The sequence below is a fragment of the Schistocerca cancellata genome, chromosome 9, assembly GCF_023864275.1.
Source record: "Schistocerca cancellata isolate TAMUIC-IGC-003103 chromosome 9, iqSchCanc2.1, whole genome shotgun sequence".
Taxonomy (NCBI): Eukaryota; Metazoa; Arthropoda; class Insecta; order Orthoptera; family Acrididae; genus Schistocerca; species Schistocerca cancellata.
In genome coordinates this window covers 13,071,116-13,096,059 of record NC_064634.1, presented here as the reverse complement: position 1 = coordinate 13,096,059, position 24,944 = coordinate 13,071,116, and the positions used below count along the sequence as shown (strand labels likewise).

The 24,944-nt window shown below is 43.0% G+C and overlaps 1 protein-coding gene across 25 annotated transcripts in view; it reads right to left on the bottom strand.

Moving 5' to 3' along the window:
• Positions 1 to 22,425, bottom strand: part of LOC126101588 (mucin-3A-like) — a 400,051-nt gene extending 377,626 nt beyond the window's left edge. For all 25 annotated transcript variants that reach the window (XM_049912245.1, XM_049912250.1, XM_049912247.1 and 22 more), the window contains exon 1: positions 22,304 to 22,425. In XM_049912245.1, coding sequence (XP_049768202.1) covers positions 22,304 to 22,382 — 79 coding nt within the window. In that variant the 5' untranslated portion in view covers positions 22,383 to 22,425. The remainder of the gene's footprint in view (positions 1 to 22,303) is intronic.
• Between the last annotated feature and the right edge of the window lie 2,519 nt (positions 22,426 to 24,944).

The window sequence follows — 24,944 nt, the reverse complement described above, 5'->3', positions numbered from 1 at the left end:
TCCTTCTGTAAATGCTCGCATGAACAAAAAAATGGCTAACATCAAAATAAGTGTCCAAGGAATAGAAAATCAACTGGAATCACTCAACAGAGGAAAGTCCACTGGACCTGACTGGATACCAGTTCGATTCTACACAGACTACGCGAAAGAGCTTGCCCCCCTTCTAACAGCCGTGTACCGCAAGTCTCTAGGGGAACGGAAGGTTCCAAATGATTGGAAAAGAGGACAGGTAGTCCCAGTCTTCAAGAAGGGTCGTCGAGCAGATGCGCAAAACTATAGGCCTATATCTCTGACATCGATCTGTTGTAGAATTTTAGAACATGTTTTTTGCTCGCGTATCATGTTATTTCTGGAAACCCAGAATCTACTCTGTAGGAATCAACATGGATTCCGGAAACAGCGATCGTGTGAAACCCAACTCGCTTTATTTGTTCATGAGACCCAGAAAATATTAGATACAGGCTCCCAGCTAGATGCCATTTTCCTTGACTTCCGGAAGGCGTTAGATACAGTTCCGCACTGTCGCCTGATAAAGTAAGAGCCTACGGAATATCAGATCAGCTGTGTGGCTGGATTGAAGAGTTTTTAGCAAACAGAACACAGCATGTTGTTCTCAATGGAGGGACGTCTACAGACAAAGTAACCTCTGGCGTGCCACAGGGGAGTGTTATGGGACCATTGCTTTTCACAGTATATATAAATGACCTAGTAGATAGTGTCGGAAGTTCCATGCGGCTTTTCGCGGATGATGCTGGAGTATACAGAGAAGTTGCAGCATTAGAAAATTGTAGCGAAATGCAGGAAGATCTGCAGCGGATAGGCACTTGGTGCAGGGAGTGGCAACTGAACCTTAAAGTAGACAAATGTAATGTATTGCGAATACATAGAAAGAAGGACCCTTTATTGTATGATTATATGATAGCGAAACAAACACTGTTAGCAGTTAATTCCGTAAAATATCTGGGAGTATGCGTACGGAACGATTTGAAGTGGAATGATCATATAAAATTAATTGTTGGTAAGGCAGGTGCCAGGTTGAGATTCATTGGGAGAGTCCTTAGAAAATGTAGACCATCAACAAAGGAGGTGGCTTACAAAACACTCGGTCGACCTATACTTGAATATTGCTCATCAGTGTGGGATCCGTACCAGGTCGGGTTGAGAGATGAGATAGAGAAGATCCAAACAAGAGCGGCGCGTTTCGTCACAGGGTTATTTGGTAAGCGTGATAGCGTTACGGAGATATTTAACAAACTCAAGTGGCAGACTCTTCAAGAGAGGCGCTCTGCATCGCGGTGTAGCTTGCTGTCCAGGTTTCGAGAGGGTGCGTTTCTGGATGAGGTATCGAATATATTGCTTCCCCCTACTTATACCTCCCGAGGAGATCACGAATGTAAAATTAGAGAGATTAGAGCGCGCACGGAGGCTTTCCGGTAGTCGTTCTTCCCGCCAACCATACGCGACGAACAGGAAAGGGAGGTAACGACAGTGGCATGTAAAGTGCCCTCCGCCACACACCGTTGGGTGGCTTGCGGAGTATAAATGTAGATGTAGATATATTTTTATATGTGGTGTTGTGTGTGTGTGTGTGTGTGTGTGTGTGTGTGTGTGCGGTTTTTTTTTTTTTTCTGCGTCGAACAGTCTTCCCACAAACACTTCGTAATCTTTACGATCTGATGTTTTCTGCACGGCCATTACTGCACCAATGAGTGGAATACGCCTATCAGTATAGACTAACCGTTTTGCGTCCGTGTGTCGACACTTTTTCAACACCTACCAGCTGCCCAGAGGAAAATAAGTATTAATCACTTGCTCTTGTAATATGTACTTGGAAGTACTAACAAACCTAAAAACATTCGACATATAATAGCTACAATTATCGGCACATGACGTAAATAATGGTGTAATGCTGTTCGTTACACTGTACTGTCCTGTCACCAATAGAAGTATCTGCACTTACACCCGTTACATCGTGTGTCTGTGAAGATACTCCGTGTGGTAGTACCTTGAGTAGTAGTCAGTAGAGTGGTGTACAGTGTGAAACAAAAAGGTACGGTCAAACTTTCATGAAACGTTACTCACACACAGGTGAAGGAAATATATGTTCATGGGTCCAGTGGTTTGTTTCCATGTTATAGCTCTTAAACCCATTAATCATGGGAAAAAACACACAGAAAAAGATAATATTATAACAGTATGAGATGCGTTCCTAAATGAAATGTCCAAAGTGCCCTCCTTTAGCAAGGATAGATGCATCAGCCCATCGATGCATTGAGTCCCTGCTGCGCTCATGTATCACTGAAAAACTGTGTGTCGTTCCTCAGTCTTTCACAATACGGGCACGAATACTCGCTACATCTTGCACTGAGGCTTCTCACACAAGAGATTTAAAATGTTTACACAAATAAAAGAACTGGTCTGTTTAGTTCCAGAGAGCGAGGAGACCAACGAAGTGGTTCCGGTTCCACTTCTGCCTATCCATCTGTCACGGAATCTGTTATTTAGAAGCCTCCGAACATTGAGACTGATTTGAGGAGAAGCTCCATCTTGCGTAAGGTACATGTTTTGACGTGCTCGTAAAGGCACATGTTCTAACAGAACAGATAGAGTATTAGCTAAGAAAGAATGCTAAGTTTCTCCATTGCGCTTGGATGGAAGAACATGAGGCCCTAACAAACGGTCAACAGCAATGCTGTGTTAAATGTTGACAGAAAATCTTTCTTGACGACGTGATTGCACAACTTCTTGAAGATTCTCGACAGCCCATGATAAGAAATAAGGAGTGGTGCCAAAACTGAACCTTGTGGGCCTCCCTTTGTGGTTTATCCCTCCTCACTTAAGTTTTTTCTCATTTCAATATTGTTTGAATTATTGAACACAACTTTTTGTTTTGTTTTTTTGTTCAGTGTGATTCAAACCAGTCGTGTATCCCGTGATAAATTTAATTACAAAGTGAAGTAGAAAATGAGCTCTAGCATGGAAATAATATGTCCTCATACCCATGTCCATATAAAACCTTTTATTTCTCTAAATGCGAGGAATGGTTCCCAAAAATTGACCACACCTTTTTGTTACATCCTGTACTATCGAACGCCTTCCAGATATCCGGGCAGACGAAATCTGGCTGATCAGCTGAATTTACTGTTTGCAAGACCAGTGGGAATGCCCACCAAAGATGACGTAATTGATATGGAACTGGTCGAAAGGCAAAACTCTTTGAAAGTTGTCTGTTACACTGCAGCCTTCAGTATTTTATTTGCTACTGTTCAACTCAGTTATCTTCTGAACACTGAATAAATTCTCAACTGCCAAAATAGCTAAAATCATTTATTCAGGTACGTGACCCGTTTTGGAAATTCTCTGTTGCCATTTTCGAATTCATCTTCTTCCGTGCTTTTAACAAGGAGTGGAAATCCCCTACTTCCTGGTTAGGCAAATCTTTACATACTTTTGACGTCGTCAGTGCCGGGGCGATCTGTGGTACTGTGAACACTGTTTTGTATAAGAATTTGCCTAGCCAGGCGGTTGGGGATTTCCAGTCCTTGTTAAAAGCCAGGAAGAAAATAAACCCAAAGATGGCAACAGAGATTTGCCGAAACCGGTCATCTGCATGAATAAATGATTTTAGCGATCTTGGCAGCTGAGAGTTTATTCAGTGTTCATAATACTACAGATCGCCCCCATGCTGACGACGTCAGAAGTATATATCAATTGTCTCCGCGTACTGGTCGACGCAGGCTGACTGCAAAGATGCAGTTCTGGAATTAGTATAGATTACGAACAACCTCGTTATCTTAAGGACAGCTTGTGAAGCATCGAGGAAGTCTTCTCTGAGTTCCATGGGAGCCGACCAACCGTATCGCTACTAATACTAGGTAGCGAGCTTGAAGAGACACTGTCTTGTTCTGCCGTGTGGAGGAAGCTCGTGTTTGCAGTCGAATGCCACGAGTTGCTGGTCGCTGGGTGGTGAGAGGGTGAGATGTAGCTTCGTTGCGTGCAGGACGTGCACACTTGCATTACGATTTTGTTAATAATTGATGGCGAAGGTGTGGTTTATGCTCAACTACAATTATTTTCTCCTTCACCAAAGAAGACGAAGTAAATATTCCTGAATTCCAATGAAGAACAACTGCAAAGATGAGAAACGTAGAAGTAGATATCCTAGGAGTAACGAAGAAGCTTAAATCAATTAAGGCAAGGCTTCCGGTCCAGATCGTCATCAGATGATCAAAACGACTAGCGAAACGATTTAGATAATATATATCTGTATGATGCGAAAAGTGGCAATTGATCCTCAATAAGGAAAAGTGTGAAGTTATTGACATGAGTACTAAAAGAAATTAACTAAATTTCGGTTACGCGGTAACACACACAAATCTGAAGGCTGTAAATTCAAGTAAATACTTAGGAATTACAATTACAGATAACCTAAATTGGAACAAGCACATAGATAATATTGTGGGTAGAGCAAACCAAAGACTGCGATTCATTGGCGGAACACTTAGAAGGTGCAACAGGTCTACTAAAGAGACTGCTTACACTACGTTTGTCCGCCCTGTTGTGGAGTATTGCTATGCGGTGTGGGATCCGCATCAGGTGGGACTGACGGATGACGTCGAAAAAGTGCAAAGAAGGGCAGCTCGTTTTGTATTATTGCGAAATAGGGGAGATAGTGTCACAGACACGATACGTGAATTGGAGTGGCAATCATTAAAACAAAGGCGTTTTTCGTTGATACGGGATCTTCTAATGAAATTTCAATCACTAGTTTTCTCCTCCGATTGCGAAAACATTCTGTTGGCACACACCTACATAAGTAGAAACGATCATTACGATAAAATAAGAGAAATCAGGGCTCGCACAGAAAAATTTAAGTTCTCGTTGTTCCCGCGTGCCGTTCGAGAGTGGAACGGTAGAGAGAGAGCTTGAAGGTGATTCATTGAACCCTCTGCCAGGCACTTTATTGTGAATAGCAGAGTAATCACGTAGATGTAGATTCGCAGCGGACATTACCGTAACTTCGGGTGTTGGACACACGTCTCATATGTTGATGTTAGGTCTTTCTGTCCTTGTGAGGCGAGTATGCTTTGAGGCTCGATACGGAGTTTGTTTGCTACCCATCTGAATGATAATACAGTCAGTTTGATGACACTTTCTACTAGTGAACCTTTGTACACGCTTTGCGACTTGTATGGATCACTAGTTGTTTGGTGGTTTGTTCTTTTATTACCTTTGGAACTCTATGTGCCACGTGTTTTCTGGGCATCAGTAATACTTGTGCAACTGTCCAGAGCCAGGCGGTGTTACCGAGCGGTTGTAGGCGCTTCAGTCTGGAACCGCGCGACTGCTACGGTCACAGTTTCGAATCCTGCCTCGGGCATGGATGTGTGTGATGTCCTTAGGTTAGTTAGGTTTAAGTAGTTCTCAGTTCTAGGGGAGTGATGACCTCAGATGGTAAGTCCCATAGCGCTCAGAGCCATTTGACCTATTTTTGAACACTGTCCAGATACATTAATCTGATTGCTTGTCAAAAGCCTGAATAGCCACCGTTTTAAGTGCGTATCGCTGCGAGGAGTGCGGGAAGGGTACCTGTGAGGCTTTAGAAGGCACCGGCAGAGATGTTCATCAATGCCGACTCCAGTGCCGTGGCCAGCTGCGACAGGTTTCTCGGCTGGGGATCCACGGCGCGAACAGCCCGGTCGAGGTGGGCCCACGGCGGAGTTTGGCGGCCGGGGAAGTACGTTAAACTCATCCTGCTGCTCTCCGAACCTCGTACGTACCCTGCGAGCTGTGTGACGCGTTGCGTTGTCCTGCTAGTAGATGCTATCGTGCCGAGGGAAAGCAAACTGCATGTAGGGGTGGAGACGGTCCCCGAGGATAGATGCGCACTTATGCTGATCCGTTGTGCCTTTCAGAATGACGGAATCGCCCAGGAAATGCCACGAAAACATTCCCCAGACCATAAAGCTGCCTCCTCCGGCCTGGATCCTTCCGGATATTGTTGCAAGGTGTTTGCTTTCAGACATTTCACGCCGTACACATCGACGGCCATCTGTCCGATGGAGTATAAAACACGATTAATCTGAAAGGTCACCTGCCGCCATCCAGTTGTGGTACTGAGGTGAACATTCCAGCCGTCGTCGCTGCTGAACGGCATCAGCGTGTGTGCAGCAACCAGGCGCCTCCGGCGTGTGCCCGTACGCTACAGTGTTCGCTGAACGGTCGCTGAGGAGACACTTGCTAGCCCCTTGCTCCACCTGGGCGGTCACCTGTGACCCGTGGTCCACCAGAACTGCCTCGGCGCCAAGTTTGGATGGCGCCATTTTGCCATGCATTGTAGCCTTTGACCATGGCGGCACGCCAACAGTTTCCAAACTTACAAGGGGAGGCCGCCAATTGTGGAATTAAGATTCGATTCATACTGTGCATAATAAAAGCTCGTGGCCAGTGGTGTAATGTGGCAAAGCATCAAGATGCACTTCTCAGCCGTTATCGAGAAAATCGACAGTTAAAAGAAACCGTTGCGGTGAAATACTCTCAACGCTTAATAGTTTTCTACAGCGTCGTGGCGCAGCGGTAAGCGCTCGGGTTGGTAATATATATATATATATATATATATATATATATATATATATATATATATATATATATATATATATATATGTGTGTGTGTGTGTGTGTGTGTGTGTGTGTGTGTGTGTGTGTACATTTGAATTACAAACAAACAAATAATAAAAAAAAGTTGCATGGCACGAGATTCGATCCGGCGACCTTCGGATTACCAACCCGAGCGCTTACCGCTGCGCCATGACGCTGTAGAAGATTACTAATCGTAGAGAGTATTTCACCGCAACGGTTTCTTTTAACTGTCGATTTTCTCGACAACGGCTGAGAAGTGCATCCTGGTGCTTTGCCACATTACACCTCTGGCCATGAGCTTTTATTATGGGCAGTACGAATCGAATCTGAATTTCACAACTGGCAGCCTCCCCTTGTTAGCCGCTTCGGAATTGCTTGCGCCCTTGGCCGGGAAGCCAACGACCGTGCTCTTTTCGACGTCAGACCTGTCGGTCCGTCTCCGCTTTACGGCAGCGGCTGCGCTGTTTTTCGCATCCCCTCCGCTACGCTTCGCATACCCTGCATTGCTAGTGCTGCCACCTTCCGTCTGTGAGCAGTTATTGCACGTCGACGTCCAACATAAGCGGCGGTCACATTAACGTGACTCAACCATGTATGAATTTACATTTAATTACTATTTCCAATAATATTTCTTGCCACACATTTTTCTACTTAAACGAAATAGGCCGACTTGCAATTAACGGTTGGAATGCGAAAACATGACACAGCTTGTACTTGTTCAAATGGCTCTGAGCACTATGGGACTCAACATCTTAGGTCATAAGTTCCCTAGAACTTAGAACTACTTAAACCTAACTAACCTAAGGACATCACACACACCCATGCCCGAGGCAGGATTCGAACCTGCGACCGTAGCAGTCCCGCGGTTCCGGACTGCAGCGCCAGAACCGCACGCCCACCGCGGCCGGCCACAGCTTGTACTACGAGGGTCACTCCAAAAGAAATGCACGCTGTTTTTGTAGAAATACAGTTTTCATTCTGCATGTGAGAAAGTTTTGCAGTGTGTAGATACATCCTTCCCGCTTGTTTTCAAACTTAGTTCGACCTGTCCACGTGAGTGGCGCCGTTACAGCATGTCTTCACGATGGCTGCTACACTTGACATTCGTCAGAAGCAACGTGCTGTCATAGAATTCCTGTGCTGCGAAAACGAGACAGTGGGAAACATCCCCAAGACGTTGAAAAAGGTGTACGGAGATGCTGCTGTCGATCGCAGTACAGTTACTCGGTGGGCGAGCAGGTTACGTGACGAAAGTGGGCACGAAAATATTGAGGATTGTCCTCGCAGCGGCAGGCCTCGTACTGCACACACTTCAGACAATGTGCAGAGAGTTAACGAATTGGTAACTGCTGACAGACGCATCACAGTGAACGAATCGTCACGCTACGTTGGGATAGGGGAAGGAAGTGTTTACAGAATACTGGAAGTGTTGGCGGTAAAAAAGGTTTGTGCCAGCTGGGTTCCCAGGATGTTGACAGTGGCTCGCAAAGAAACAAGAAAAACGGTATGCAGCGGACTTTTGGAACAGTACGAGAATGGTGGAGATGAATTTCTTGGAAAAATTGTGACAGGTGATGAAACATGGCTCCATCATTTTTCACCAGAGACGAAGAGGCAATCAATGGAGTGGCATCATGCAAATTCATCCAAGAAAAAAAATTCAAAACCGCACCTTCTGTTGGAAAAGTTATGGCTGCGGTGTTTTTCGATTCCGAAGGACTCTTGCTTGTGAACATCGTGCCAAGTGGAACCACCATAAATCCCGATGCATATGTAACGGCACTGAAGAAACTTCAAGCTCGAGTGAGTGGTGCTCGACCACATCGGCAAAAGCAGGATGTTTTGCTGTTTCACGACAATAGACGGCCACATTTCAGTCAAAAAACCATGGAAGCGATCACAAAACTCGGATGGACACCACTGAAACACCCGCCTTACACTCCTGACCTGGCTCCATGTGACACTGAAAGACACTCTTCGAGGAACAAGCTTTGAAGATGATGAATCCCTTGTGTACGCTGCCAAACAGTGGCTCCAACAGGTTGGTCCAGAATTTTACCGTGCGGGTATACAGGCGCTGGTTCCAAGATGGCGTAACGCAGTTGAGAGGGATGGAAATTATGTGAAGAAATGAAAATATTGTTCCTAAAGGATGTATCTACACAATGTAAAACTTTCAAACAAGTAGAATAAAAGATGGATTTACAAAAAAAAATAGTGTGCATTTCTTTTGGAGTGACCCTCGTATATTCCTTCCGAAATTGGTAAAGCATCATCATTTTGTTATTGCAATTTACATTAAAACAGTAGTAGTCCCTACGAATTTCATACTTCACATTTCTTTGCATGCTTTTCAGTAGAAACGGTAGCTTTTGGTGCAGACGTAGGTAGCGGAGACGCGGTCCTATGTTCTAAGGAACGTGTGTTTAGTGGTTCCTTACATTTGCGTATCATTGTAACAACTTGGGTCCACAGGCCCATTTGCACTGTAAATCCCCGTAGGGCTTGTAGCTTTAATACTTTTATTCCTGTTGAGATAATTGGTACGATCCCTCATGCTGACTTAAATTCAAGTTTCCTTTTACTCTGCCCGCTATGAACCGTTGCGCTAGGTTCACTTCCTAGGTAATTTTCTACATACAGTTTTCTGTCAGATCGTACTCTTAAATTTGATTCGTAGGTCGAAACATTGTATGTGCGACGGCATGATTGTTAAATAAGGGCATATCCGGATTTGCTTTCACAGGCAAACCTTTTCCAAACTTGGCGGGAAACTTACTAGATCAACGGAAAGAAGAGAAATAGTAGAGAAGGAACTGTACGGGGCTTCAGCACAGGCTATTAGTGTCAGCTGTTGAAAGTTCCACTTCAGGTAACTCCTTAGCTGCTCTCACAAGGTTGAGTAGACGTAGTTTGGATCTTCACAGCAAACCCTTTGGTGTGGTGACATAGCCCAGGTTACCCGCTTGTTAGTCAGATGCGCTGACGGCTCAGGAACGGAGCTTGATTTGAAGCAATACTTAAAACAGAAATAGGTTTTTTTATCGTTGTTTTGTTCATGACGCCTGACAGCACGATGACATGTACCCGACAAAGATAGCTCAGTACAGACTACAGAATACACTTAGTTTCATTGTGAAACACGTCAATAACATCAAAAAACAAATGTAAGAAACGCGTCAGTCGATAATATCTTATCTCTGACATCTAGCAGAAGTTGCGTCATGGCGGGACAAAGAGACTTGAGGTCTTTAGCTCTCACAGTGAGAAAATAACTGGAAATACGTGGGACTGACGCTAGCTAATGAAGTGGTACTTGGGTATATCTTAGACCGACGAATAGGAAACAGGACGATAACCACTACTAGTTGTTTGTTTTCCATACGGACTGATGAAGAGAACTATAAAAACAGAGAACCGAGGAATGTTGATGTACCAGGTGATTCAAAAAGAAAGCACGGATTTAATTGTGTATTACAAACTATAAAAGATCGAAACAAATCGCGAATGTCTCTGGAGACAGAGAGCTTCAAAGTTTTGACACAGTTGCGCTGTTGTTTGCAGCAGCGTGGCCACACCAAAGGAGAGATAATTTTGTGTGTTGGAATTTGCGCTGTGTCAATCTATTGTTCAACAGCAACGTGCATTCCGCCGTCGATTAAGTAAGAAGCCGCCTCTACAAGAGCAGATTTACGACTTTGTGGAAGTTTTAAGCAAACTTTATAATTTTTTTCTTATTGATAAAACTATAGATAATTATTCGACTCTCATACCAAAGATTCATTTGAATAGCATTTAACACTGACTGACAAAAGAAGATTTACGCTCTTCGCTTATTAGTTTTAGTAATACCTAGTTACCTTTCCTTGTTTTCGTGTCCTGGTCGTAAGACGTATAAACGAAGTGCTCTGTAATTTCAAGTGAAATTGTGCTAAATAATGAAAGCAACTTCCGAAACAATACGATTTTCTCATTTACGGTACCTTGGATTGCAGCTGGAAGATTATTATTATTTTAATTTTGTATGGAGAACTTAGGTGGAGGCGACGATCTTCACGACGGCGCTGCTCAACAACAGAGGTAGCGTGAACGTGAACGTGAACGTGTTCTTCTCTTTCCCTCCGTGGCCGCAAATGTCAGTTTCATAATGTAGATCATATTTGCGGCGACATTCAGAACCTGCAGTCTTTCGTTTCATGTAATTACGAAGTCCAATTATTTTCTTTCTCAGATGAATAAATGCATTTTAATCACAATTCTTTTTATGCGGCCACGGGGAATTATAGAATGTACGTGCCGCTATCCCGATCGTACGTCCGCATACAACTGAATGTGTACCGACGTAACTATACTTGTGACTAGAACTAGGATTTTTGCATATTTGCATGATAGTGCATATAAATGCATATTTAAGGGATTATTGCATATATAAATAACTTTTGCATATTTTTGCATATATTTTACTTTTGCAGCAATGATTCTTGAAATGCAAGTATTTCACCACAATAGTTTAAGAAGAAGAGTACGACCTCAGCAAATTTCTCTCTTATTGCTTTGAGTGGAGTTACTTCTGTCATTTACAAATCCATAAAAGGGCGCCTAAAAATGAGGCTAACATAGCAGTCAGCAGTGAGCGGTTCCTGTACTATAAAAATGTCTCTCGACAGCTTAACAAAAACTAAATAGCGATCAACAATCATGCGGCAAATCGGCCGTCGCGTCATAAAAGTCAGCACGGTTTGTATTTAGTAACAAACGAAGCCGCCGGCGGCAACAACGACATTTCCAAGAGTGAAAAAGTTCCATTGTCAGCTACTTATAAATCAGTAACTAGTCTGCTGCTCTTTGTGATTTCTGAAGTGTACGCAGGAGGAGACCATATTACCACAATGCCGAAGGAGAAGAACAGTAAAGCTTATTTACTTCGACAGTGGATTGATGGAAATCCTACTCTAACAACAGAGTAAGTTCTATTTTTGCTTTCTCAAAGTTAAAAATCAATGTGATTTTCGAGTTAGTTTTTTACTTAATGAAAATAAACTCACTTTATTTTAATACCATTGTTATAGATGCCCTGTTTTAAAAAATTCCAGATTACACAACGCTTACGAACAGCTGCTCATAGAAATGCTGCTAATAAAAATATCCCCAACAACCAGACAACCTTACCAGCAGCAATTTCTGCAAGCAGATGAGGAAATGATGGCAATGATAATTTTTCGAAAGATCTCTGCGAAGCCTTAGTTTCAGCCAACATCCCTTTCAATAAATTAAATAATGTAGAATTTCGAGGGTTCCTCGAAAAATATACCAAACTGAAAGTTCATGATGAATCAACAATAAGGAAAAACTATCTTGGCAAAGTTTACGAAGAGGTAAGTTTAAACGTTTATTTAATGAAATTAGTTTGCATGTCAGCTACCCCCATATCCCGCACCCTCCATTTAAGTTTCATTAAAACTTTTCAATTTTTTAAGAATTGTTAATCTATTACACAAAAATATTTTAAAATCGAAACATAAAATTTCGTATGGCCTGTAGTGTCAACGAGTTTACGATCAAGAAACATTTTTTGTTATACTTATCCTCCCCCCCCCCCCATTTTACACTTGTGCCCCCCCCCACCCCCAAAAAAGTGAGACCCATATTACCATGGCTGTTCTTTACAAATTTTCAATAAAATAATTCTTTTAAGGTACTACAAGAGATCAGAGATGATATTGGGGATTCAAACGTGTGGTTATCTGTAGATGAAAAGACTGACTCATGTGGGAGATATATTGCCAACGTTGTCGTCGGAAAAATGGCGGAATCTGAACCAGGAACACCTCATCTCATTGTCTCCAGAGCACTGGAAAAAAACAAACCATTCTACTATTGCTAGGGTTGTTCGTGATGCATTACGCGTTTTGTGGCCCGCTAAAGAAAAAGAGGAAAAACTCCTGGTGATAGTTACACCAGCATAAATGATTAAGTCTGCTAAAGCTTTGCAGGTATTTTATCCCAAGGCAGTTCACATAACTTGTTTAGCACTTGCTCTTCACCGACTGGCTGAAGAAATTCGAGCGTATTTTCCAGAAGTAAATGCCTTAATTTCCTCTGTGAAAAAAACTGTTTGTGAAGGCGCCATCAAGAGTAAAATTATTTTCTGGAATGATGCCAGGTATTCGTTTACCCCCATATCCGATCATCACGAGGTGGGGAGCATGGATAGAAGCAGCTCTGTATTTTAGTGAGCATTTAGAAGACGTGAAAAGGGTGCTGAACGTGATGGACAGAAACGAAGCAGCAAGTATCCCAGCTGCAATTAGTGCTTGCAATGAGGAGAGTCTCCAGAGTGAATTAGTGTTTATTAGGACCTGTTTCAGTAAACTCCCAGCCACAATCACACGCTTGAAAGAAAAAGCAATGCCTCTATTTTATGCCCTTGAGGTCTACGAAGCAGCTGTCGTCGGAGACATACCAGGATAAGTAGGAGAGTGTCTTCGCAACAGAATTGAGAAATCTGAAGCAAGGAATCCAGGTTTAATGTTTCTTCGGGATGTGAATAAGATGTTACAAGGAGAATCTGAAAATCAGCTTAATGGTTATTCTGTAAGTGACATAGCCTCTTTTCGGTACTGTCCTGTGACTTCGTGTGATGTAGAGAGCTCTTTCTCTTCGTATAAAAACATTTTAAGTGACAAAAGTAAATCGTTTCTTCCAGAAAAATGTGAAAAATATTTGTTTATTGCAATAAAAGCAACTGATGCTAAAATAGACTAACACAAAGAGACAAACAGACAGTAATAAATATTAACTTTGTTAATTAATGTTTTAAGAATAATTGTATAATCAGATTACTTTAGGAGGATTAAAAGATGTGAGAAAGTTGAAATAATGAATTTTATTTACTGTGCATATTTTAAAATTTTTAGAGCATATTTATCAGATTTTTAATGCATAGATGCATGCATATATTCATACTTTTCAGCGCATATAAATCCGAGCACTACTTATGACCCATTCCCCTTACAGTATTAATTCTTATTTTGAGCCACTCACTCGCGAATGTACGTGCCCCGTTGTTTTGTGTAGTCAGTCTATAGTGTATTCCTTAATAACGCTACTTTTAATATTCAGTGGCTTCGTTTACACAATTGACCTCTGCCTCTGTCGCAACGGCGCTTCACGTGCAATATTTATTACGCGACATTCATACTAACTCTCATTTCAAAATTACGACACCGGCTGACTAAGTTTTTAACAGTTTCACGGGGCGGTTACAAAGTTTGTTGGATATGCAAGGGAAAGGGCACTGGTCGCCCACACACGTCTGATGACAATGTCGAGCACATCCGAGCCCTCGAGTGTCCACAAGGCGTCCAGGCCAGCAACTTCAGCTCCCTCAAACAGCGGTGCGACGTGTTCTGAATCACGTCCGCATATGCGGCCTCACAAGTTGCAGTTACTGCAGCAAATGCAACCCGGCTACAATAATAGAAGATACCAATTTCGATTTAATATGGCAGAGGACACTTTTTCCGAACGGCTCATCTTTTCAGACGAATCAACGTTTATCTGTCGGGTAAAGTAAATCACCATAATGTAAGAATTTGGGGATCACAAATCCTGTCGCCGTTGTCGAACATGAAAAAGACTCACTGAAACTGAATGAGTTTTTCGCCGTTTCTGTTCACAAAGTTTATGGACCTTTCTTTTTTGTGGGCGAAACTGTGACAGGACTCACATACTGCAAAATTGGTTGTTTCATCAACTTCATAAAGGCGCCAATGATTTCAGTTTTGAGCAAGATAGGGCCATGCCTCACTTTCACGTTGAGGTGTGGCTTTACCTTAACAACACCATCCCACAACGTTGGACTGGAAGAGGTAGACAACAAGATCCTGTTCATTGTTTTTGCCTCCCACGTCACCAGCCCCCCCCCCCCCCCCCCCCCACATCTTACGATTTTTTTTCTATGTGGATACTTAAAAGACAGAGTCTTCATCCCCCCTACGTTAGCTGCTCTTCAAGAACTGAGAAATTGATTTGTTGGATCTGTCGATTCAATGAACAGGGACCTGTGATTCGTATGTGGAGTGGAGTGGACTGCAGATTCGATGTTTCTCGAGCAACGCACGGTGATCTTATTTTGTGTTCTTTATAACGCTGCTTTCTTTTTGAATCACTTTGTATTATGTGAGGTGTCAAGTGTGGTTCTTGGCTTGTTTGCGGCAGTGATCCAGAGAAATAAATTGTCAGTAGTAGTGAACAAGGCAAAATGCGTTTTTATGAAAGAAAAAAAAAACTTACAGAAACCCAACTATACAGTTAGCGGACTATGCTGTCTCTAGGTAGGTTGTGTACCTGTGGCTGTACCTAGGCGAAGAATTAGTTTTCTAATAGCACATCACCAACGCAACCCCAAAACTGTCTAAAGTGATGCATAGCTTAAAATCGACAGGAACTGCCACCTACAGAATATCGCTTCTGGCTCTCATGACCCACCACAATGCTATTCCTATGGCCACCAAAAGCTTTGCGGCCGAAGCGAGGGCCACCAGCCTTGCTAGGTTCGGTTCGATGTAGGAATATCTTGCGGAAGATGTAGACCGATGTGTTTTAAGTCTTGCGGGAGCATTTCGAACCACTACAGTAAAGTCGCTGCTTGTGATTTTGCACTTATTGCCAATTGGTATTCTGCTGCCTGATCTTGGCTCATGATGGGCAATCAGGACAATACCAGATTCAAAGAAAAGCAACGAAAGATGACAAATATTACTTTCGGAAACAATACTTCCTGAAGTTGGCAATATATGCTTAAAAAACAAGTGATTAAGTCATCAAATAAAATATTCGTACATTAAGAAAGAAAGCACACACGACACTGGGGTAATATTCTACAATAATTATTAATAATTTCGCAAATCGGTTTTCGGCTCTTATTCCATCATCAGGTACAAATATAAATGTGTGGTGGAGTGAAACTGTTGTAAGATCAAAGATTTCAAATGAGTGCACCTACCGAATATCTCCCTTTCTAAAGATGAAAATTGTTAATGTTAGATTTGGGAATAAAACGAGAGTAATTATTGCAGTGAAAATGCCATGTAAGGTTATTTAACCGAGATAAAATATGTGACACAATAACTGACGAACTACTGAATAAATTAGAAATGTTCTTAGAAAAAAAAGTGACTTGAAGAATAAACTTCAGTGACATAGTCCAAGGGTGTGACTTAACAAAATTATCTTGTCTTTAATAGGTCCTAAATTACAAACAGATAAGATTAGTAGTCAGATTAAGCAGGTGAGTAAAGCAGCTGTGATTGTAGAAAATAAAATTCTTTTGCCAGGACAAGAAAAATTATAGTAACTGAAATGAAGAAAAAAATTGGAGCGCGTGTGTAAGAGGGGTAATTTAGAACGTAGCCTGGACGCGATTATGTGTAGTATCTGCAGACTCATTCAGGCCATGTTGTAAATGACCCCTCTAATAACTCACGTGCCCCACTTTTCCCTTTATTTCAGTTACTGTAATTTCTCTTGTCCTGGTAAAAAAATACTTTATGTGATCACTGCCGCTTCACTTACCTGCCTAATCTCACAGGTATATCTTATATATAATTTACGACCTGTTAAAGACAAGATTATTTTGTACAGTCACACCCTTGGATCATGTCAACGAAGTTTTCTGTTCAAGTTATTTTCTTCTCAGAACAGTTCGTTAGTTACTGTGTCACATATCTTATTTCAGTAAAATAATATTACATCACATTTACACTGAAATAATTACTCTCGTTTTATTCCTAAATATAACATCTACAATTTTCATCTCTCGAAATGGAGATACTCGGTAGACAAACTCATTTAAAAACTATGACCTTAAAAAAATTTCACTCCACCACATATTTTTCTTCGTACCTGCAAGTTGGCGAACAGCCGAAAACAGATATATGAAATAAATAATGACGATTGTAGAATGTTACTCCAGTGTCGTGTGTGTTTTTATTCATACTGTATAAAATGTTCTATAACTTGCCATTTTTAGTAAATTTTTAGTTGTTCATCGCTGTGATGGAACTGTTTTGTTTTGTATTCTGGCTGAAGTTTCTTGTTAGTATTGATCTGTGTATTGCACTGGTAGCTCATTGTGTTCCATGTGCTTTGCTCACACTATCATCAGGTGACCTGTTTATACCTTACCTATACGTATGCAGCCGTCCTTGTCGGTTTCTGATACCTTGTAATATTATTTTTCAACATGAACCTGATTAACGCATTTTTGTCAAAGAATGTGTCTATAGCTGCGTGGCTGATTTTCCATCTTCCCATATACAAAGTGTTTCTGTTCGAGTTTCGTAAATACTACAGTAGAATGCCCTTTACATTTACATTTTATTTTTGTGATTTAGTTATGTTTGTGACTCATGTTCCAATTACGATCATGGTTTATAACTGATATCGGTGGTACAACAAAAGAACCAAATACAGCTTTGTGTTATGAGTTTTATAATAGAAATAATTGTGTTTGGTCAAAGTGGCTCCCATCTAAAAACAAATTTAAATGTAACTATGTTTAATCATGTGTGACCAATTGAAAGTAAAGTGTTGCTTGCACAGTATTACTTTTAAGTTTTTCGGATTATTTCGAACTTCATTTAGTAAAGGCTTCGTTAATTCTATTTTCGATATCTTGAACTGCTTTGCTTCATTAGGAAAGGGGGGGGGGGGCGTGACGGGATGATTACATGTTTTATCTGTTTAGTCCGACATTGTTGAGGTCTGCCCATATCACTCAGGTTGTGCTGCATTGAGTGTTAGATCTGGTCCTATATCGGAAGGAGACGAGCGAGCATAGATCGCACAACCCCGTGTAGCATCGACATAAAGGAAAAGAGAAGCAGTCAAAATCCGAACAACGCAGCAGTTTTGAAGATTGGACACTTGGCTACTTACATAGTTCGCAATCGACCTGCCATTTATTGCTCATATATAGAATCGCAATAAGAGCTACGTAGAATTGTTGTGCAACGTGCTGAACATAATGATCACAGCACTGTAAGTCGGCCGGAGTGGCCGAGCGGTTAAAGGCGCTACAGTCTGGAACCGCACGACCGCTACGGTCGCAGGTTCGAATCCTGCCTCGGGCATGGATGTGTGTGATGTCCTTAGGTTAGTTAGGTTTAAGTAGTTCTAAGTTCTAGGGGACTTATGACCACAGCAGTTGAGTCCCATAGTGCTCAGAGCCATTTGAACCATTTTTGAACAGCACTGTAACAAAAAAAGGAAATAATAAAATGGCCTCTCCCATTGAGCTAGCTCTCGTCATTTCTATAGTCGTGTTGGTTTCAGATACGATGAACGATTACAAATGTAGACTTTGACGACCATGTTGATTATTCTTCAAATCTGGAGCTATCTGACACACAAATGACCATCGATCGCCCAATATGGCTCTGCGGGGATGACGCGGCCGTCCGCTCGTAAACACTTGCAGTCATAATATTACTTACGCGTTAACTATGTCTCTGCTATTTTAGAGATCCACCCTAGACAATGCTGACATCTGAAACCAGAATTATTGTGTAACCCTGATTACGTTGTAACCCATGCCCTTTGCACCGATTACTATCCCACGTTCGAATTTAGTTGACCCGGGGCCTGTTTCGATGTCGACTACACCCTTGCCTGTGACAAGGTGGTCAGATATCGTCTCTGTAATTAGGCCATAGGCTGCATCTAGCAGCAACATTCGGGCGCTACACACAGCAGCTCTTCTGGTAGGACAACCCATCCCGTGACGTTTGGCTACTCGGTTTAGTCCGTGCACGATTCGCACGGCGCATGCGTCGTGTACCAGTCCACCCAGCAGGACAAGCGAAGCAGATGTGGTAGTCCTGGATCCCAGATTTGGAAATTCGATTTCCTTTTTGGAAGAAATTTTCCGTCACCGGAGTACCTGGGAAGCTGAGGAGAGGTGCGACGTATATTTTTGGGAACCAGAACGCGTGCCAGTGCCCGAAGCTTCAGACCCAACCTCTCGGCAGTCTCGTTGAGTCACACTTGATGATGATCCGTCTATCGGATGATGACGTTAGGTTCGGACCCCTTTCAGCTTTTCCAGAGTAGTAACACGTGTGCTGGCACCGAAGCGCACACTTCCCCTTCTTTCTAACCGTTGTTGGTGCAAAACACCACCACACAGTCACAACACTACACAGGCACTCTCACCAGGCACCATGCGATACCCTCCTCAACAGGCAGGCGGGAGGAATTCAGCGCAAACGACCTTCACTGTGGCTTCGTCCAAAATAGTGCCTGCCTCCCCGCTCTGCTTCCAAAGTTCAGCAATAAGCTCTGGAACAATTTTCTGATAGGGGTGAGCTTCAAAACTCTAATAACCTTCCTGTTGGTTACACGCGACAAACATCATTGTTAACATTTCATTTTCATTTAACACAATCATATAACGTTTCAAATCATTAATCGCTGTCTACCTATACTGGCCATAATTAGAAGCTTAGAATGAAGACAGCAAATTGTGGTCACAATGACGCATAATGCTTTGTCATATATTCTGAGTATGAGAATGGATTATTTGTCACTGCCATCACGATTTGCTGCTTTTATTTTGTGGTTTAATGAGAGCCAGTGTAGCCCAAAACCAGTTACTATTTTCAAGCGTTTTGTGAATGCGCCTAAATGAGAATAAAGGGTTGAAAATTTAACCAATCACATTTTCTGATGACAAAATTCCACGACATTCCCAGTACTTTCGTTTACAGTGTTATGCTATGAAATGTTGCGCTACTTATCTGATAAATAACTCAGGAAAGTATCTGAGCGGACGTGATATTTAATACAGAGCAATCAACTAGTGTACAGTCACGCTTAGTAAAGTGATTACCGAGTGCGGTGACGCAGTGGCTAGAGTCCTGGACTCACATTCGGGAGAATGACTGTTCAAAGCCGTGTCTGGCCAACCAGATTTGGATTTTCCGCTATTTCCCCAAATCGCTGTAGGCAAATGACGGGGTGGTTTCTTTTGAAAGGGCACGGGCGATTTCCATCCCCATCCTTGACGCAATCCAAGCTTGTGCTCCGTCTCTAATGACCTCGATATCGACTGGACGTTAAACTCAATCTTGCTTCTTTCCTCCCTTTCTTCTTTCCTTCTTGCAAACTAATTCGTGGGTCAAGAAAGGCTTGTACCATCGATCTACTTTACCTCCCTCGCAACTTGGAAATTTGGCCTCCGAGAGATGCACAATCACTGGCACATTTACAAGTATGAGGACGGAACGAATTTCATTACTCTACACGGAGCGTTGAGACTTAAATAGCTAATCGTCCTTCTTAACATTAAAGTATTATTTCATGGATTCGTGTCGTTTTAGGAATGAAAACTTGGTATGACGGTGCGCATCGTCCTCTGTTGAGATACGGAGTAGTCAAATGGAAACGACTGAGATTGAAAAAGGTAAGTAAACTGTCTATTATTTACGAGTAATCGCCGTAACTGTTGATACATTATCCCATCGTGAGGCAAGACGTCAATGCGTTCATGGAAAAGTATTTGCAGTTGCCTACGGAACCATGATTGTACTTACGCACGCACGCACCTCTCCGTCCGAAGCAAATCGACGGTCACGAGAGCCTTTCTGCAGGGCTCCAAAAATACGGAAATCGCGAGGGAACCGTATGGAAGTCGTGTAAGGGCTTCCCAGCGAAACTTCCGCAGCGTGATCGAAAATACCTTGGCAAAGTATGGGATGGCCCACTTTACAAATAGTAAACAGGTTACTTATTTTTAGCGTCCCGTGCCTCAGCCCGTAAAAATGGCGCCCTTATAGGATCAACAAAAGCAAAACGAGGATAATGGAATGTAGTCAAATTAAGTCGGGTGATGCTGAGGGAATTAGATTAGGAAATGAGACACTTAAAGTAGTAAAGGAGTTTTGCTATTTAGGGAGTAAAATAACCGATGATGGCCGAAGTAGAGAGGATATAAAATGTAGACTGGCAATGGCAAGGAAAGCGTTTCTGAAGAAGAGAAATTTGTTAACATCGAGTATAGATTTAAGTGTCAGGAAGTCGTTTCTGAAAGTATTTGTATGGAGTGTAGCCATGTATGGAAGTGAAACATGGACGATAACTAGTTTGGAGAAGAAGAGAATAGAAGCTTTCGAAATGTGGTGCTACAGAAGAATGCTGAAGATAAGGTGGGTAGATCACGTAACTAATGAGGAGGTATTGAATAGGATTGGGGAGAAGAGAAGTTTGTGGCACAACTTGACTAGAAGAAGGGATCGGTTGGTAGGACATGTTTTGAGGCATCAAGGGATCACAAATTTAGCATTGGAGGGCAGTGTGGAGGGTAAAAATCGTAGAGGGAGACCAAGAGATGAATACACTAAGCAGATTCAGAAGGATGTAGGTTGCAGTAGATACTGGGAGATGAAGAAGCTTGCACAGGATAGAGTAGCATGGAGAGTTGCATCAAACCAGTCTCAGGAGTGAAGACCACAACAACAAACAACAACAATAGGATACGTTTGTTGTCCGCCTGTCTGTCCTACTGTTAAAATCCGTTTTTCTCAGGAACAGGAAGTACAGAGGAATCAAGTTGAAAGTTACGTCACACACTAGGGTGTACGGTGCCTCGGAGAAGTAAGAAGAACTGAAGCTTCTGAGGCAAAGCAATCAAAAGATACGACCATTTATGTGACGTATTTTGCTGCTCGAAAACTCACTTATCAAAACCTATAGGGTAGTTACCGTTGATCTGGAATCATGAACTTTGGCAAGAAGCAAGATTTCACGGTTACAAGTAAAGAAAAAATACAAAAATTGTACATTTGTAATATTATCACACCGAAAATTATTTTTTGTCATTTGTTATCAGGCTGCGTGTGTGTCCGCCAGTCCGTCTGTTAAGACGACTTTACATCAGGCACGGGTAGGCGTACCAGCTTGAGATTTACGTCACTTACTGAGGCCAACAGTACCTTAGCGGTGTACCGATATGAATCTTCTAAGTCAGTGCAATAAAAAAATACGGCCGTTTAAGTTACACGTTTTGATACGCGCAAACGTATCGACACCTCTATGGTACTTGCCGTTGACCTAATATCGTGATGAAATTTGGTGAGAAGCAAGGTTCGACAGTGCAAGGAAAGGAAAGGAAAAAAAAAAGAAAAAACAGAAAATTGTTACTTTGTAATTACGTGATGCGAAAAAAGTATTTCATTTTGATATTTGTTGTCCGACTTTCAATTTAAAATTGATACTTTAGCCTAAGTGTTGGAATTCCTGGGACCGACATCTCGGCAGTATCAACGTCTATAGCAGGTAAAAATCGTCCAGTTTCTCGAGATGGGTGAACTGTCTTTGTACGTAATTATGTTTGTACGGAACCCTAGGTGTGCGAATCCACTTCACCGGATTTTTTTCCCCCCAGCTGCCTCGTTTTCATTCTACTGCCCCTTACAACATCGATCTCGTTCCTGCAGTACACAGGGAAAGCTACTCTCGAATCTCTGCGTGCTATGTCGAATTCTGACGACGTTACACATTTGCAGCTCGCTCATCTGGGCGGGATGTTCCCACTCCAGATGAAGCACTGAATCCACGTCCGAGCCAGTGGCTGTGGGGTGCAGATGCGCGGCGGCTGACGTACCGTTGGGCGCGGCAGCTCGGGCGGCGACGAGGGCCGAGCAGAGGGTGGCGATGGCCAGAAGGGCGCGCGGCGGCGCCATGTCTGCAGGCAGAAGACGACGGGCAGTGGTCGGCGGTCCCACCTTCCAGAGGCGCACTGGCGGGCGCGGCGGTCCGCCGCCGCAGCTGGCGCCTTATCTCGGCTTATCACGCGCCGCGTCGCTCGCTTATCCGGGCCGCAATCTCCAGCGCTATGCGTGGGTCGCGAGCTCGCCTATCAGCCGCGATCGCCCTAACAAAGGGGAGCTGACCTGGTCGCGACACGAGGAAGGACAACAAGTACATGGTTATTACAAATGATTGAAGCGATTTCACAGCTCTACAATAACTTTATTACTTGAGATATTTTCACAATGCTTTGCACACACGTACAAAAACTCAAAAAGTTTTTTTAGGCATTCACAAATGTTCGATATGTGCCCCTTTAGTGTTTCGGCAGACATCAAGCCGATAATCAAGTTCCTCCCACACTCGGCGCAGCATGTCCCCATCAATGAGTTCGAAAGCATCGTTGATGCGAGCTCGCAGTTCTGGCACGTTTCTTGGTAGAGGAGGTTGAAACACTGATGAATCTTTCACATAACCCCACAGAAAGAAATCGCATGGGGTTAAGTCGGGAGACATGGCATGAATTGCTGATCATGATCTCCACCACGACCGATCCATCGGTTTTCCAATCTCCTGTTTAAGAAATGCCGAATATCATGATGGAAGTGCGGTGGGGCACCATCCTGTTGAAAGATGAAGTCGGCGCTGTCGGTCTCCAGTTGTGGCATGACCCAATTTTCCGCGGGCTACGCGTGAAACTTGCCCGCACGCGTTCAACCGTTTCTTCGCTCACTGCAGGCCGACCTGTTGATTTCCCCTTACAGAGGCATCCAGAAGCTTTAAACTGCGCATACCATCGCCGAATGGAGTTAGCAGTTGGTGGATCTTTGTTGAACTTCATCCTGAAGTGTCGTTGCACTGTTATGACTGACTGATGTGAGTGCATTTCAAGCACGACATACGCTTTCTCGGCTCCTGTCGCCATTTTGTCTGACTGCGCTCTCGAGCGCTCTGGCGGCAGAAACCTGAAGTGCAGCTTCAGCCGAACAAAACTTTATGAGTTTTTCTACGTATCTGTAGTGTGTCGTGACCATATGTCAATGAATGGAGCTACAGTGAATTTATGAAATCGCTTCAATCATTTGTAATAGCCCTGTAACAACACGTTACGTACCGCGTATATGCGGCACAGTAGGAAGAATAAACGACTAAATCTGTTGCTGATTTGGCGGTATACAGGGTGCGAAATTACTACAGAGAGCTGCCATTTCTGACAGCAGCATTGGCCCAAAGTCGGTCGAACGAAGAATCGGACTCTCAGGGGGCGGTCAGGGCGTTCGGATCACTGTTTTACTTCAAAATTCTTACGCTTTTAACAGTCCGTCAGGACAACGCAATGGGCAAGTAGTAAGGTGTGCTACTCGGGCGATTTCGAGAAAAATCGCAAGGCAGGTTTTACCTGTTACTGATGTACCGGCCCACTGCAACCCCCAATACGGGCTAGCGGCGATCGTGTGGTTAGCGTTCAAGCTCCGTAATCCGTGGATCGCTCGATCGAGTCCCGCTAATCTTTTTTTTTTTTCTTTTGTAATTTACATTTTTTCAACACTAGTGGTATTACAGAAAAATCCCCCAGGCTGTGGCTAAGCCATGTCTCCGCAGTATCCTTTCTTTCAGGAGTGCTAGTTCTGCAAGGTTCGCAGGAGAGCTTCTGTAAAGACTGGAAGGTAGGAGACGAGATACTGGCAGAAGTAAAGCTGTGAGGACCGGGCGTGAGTCGTGCTTCGGTAGCTCAGATGGTCCTCTGTAATAAAAAACTGAGTGGAAGGATCAACCACCGAACTCGAACAGGATGTCTTGCGACGTCCGCAACGACCAAACACAATAATCAAAAACGAACAAAACGCAAAAAAAGGTGGTAGAGCACTTGCCCGTGAAAGGCAAAGGTCCCGAGTTCGAGTCTCGACCTGGCACACAGTTTTAATCTGCCAGGAAGTTTCACTAGTGGTATTATTTGGTACATATTACATTTGTTATATGCAGAAAAGACACGTGTATTCGCATTAACTTTAACTTAACTTGCAATGTTATTTGACTTTTTACTAATTTTTATTATTACGACAAATATTATGCGCCTTTTATTTCCATAGGCACGTTAAAACCTGTATCAAACGCCTTCAAAGTTATTCATATTTGACTGACAACGAACGAGAAGTTGCTTCCTGTGAAGATGCTATTTAAGTGCGTTCAGTTGCACGTCGCCAATTTTCGGCACTCTCATTTATTAAAATGCTGCCTGACGCACGGTTTGGATCCAGGCTGTCTGAAGAAAGAGAAATTTTTCAAGATGTCAACGAGCTTCGTCTTTTCTTAGAAACTCTGAAGATCGCTTGTGCTTGAGGCAAAACTGCACTCATTCGATGTATAGATGCCGCTCTAATCTATGTTTTCGCTGATGAAATATTCTCGGCCTTCCATCCGGGTAGCTGCGTCGAAAATCCGCGACGTTTCGATGAGTGTCATTCTCATCATCTTCTGCCGGATGGAAGCCCGAG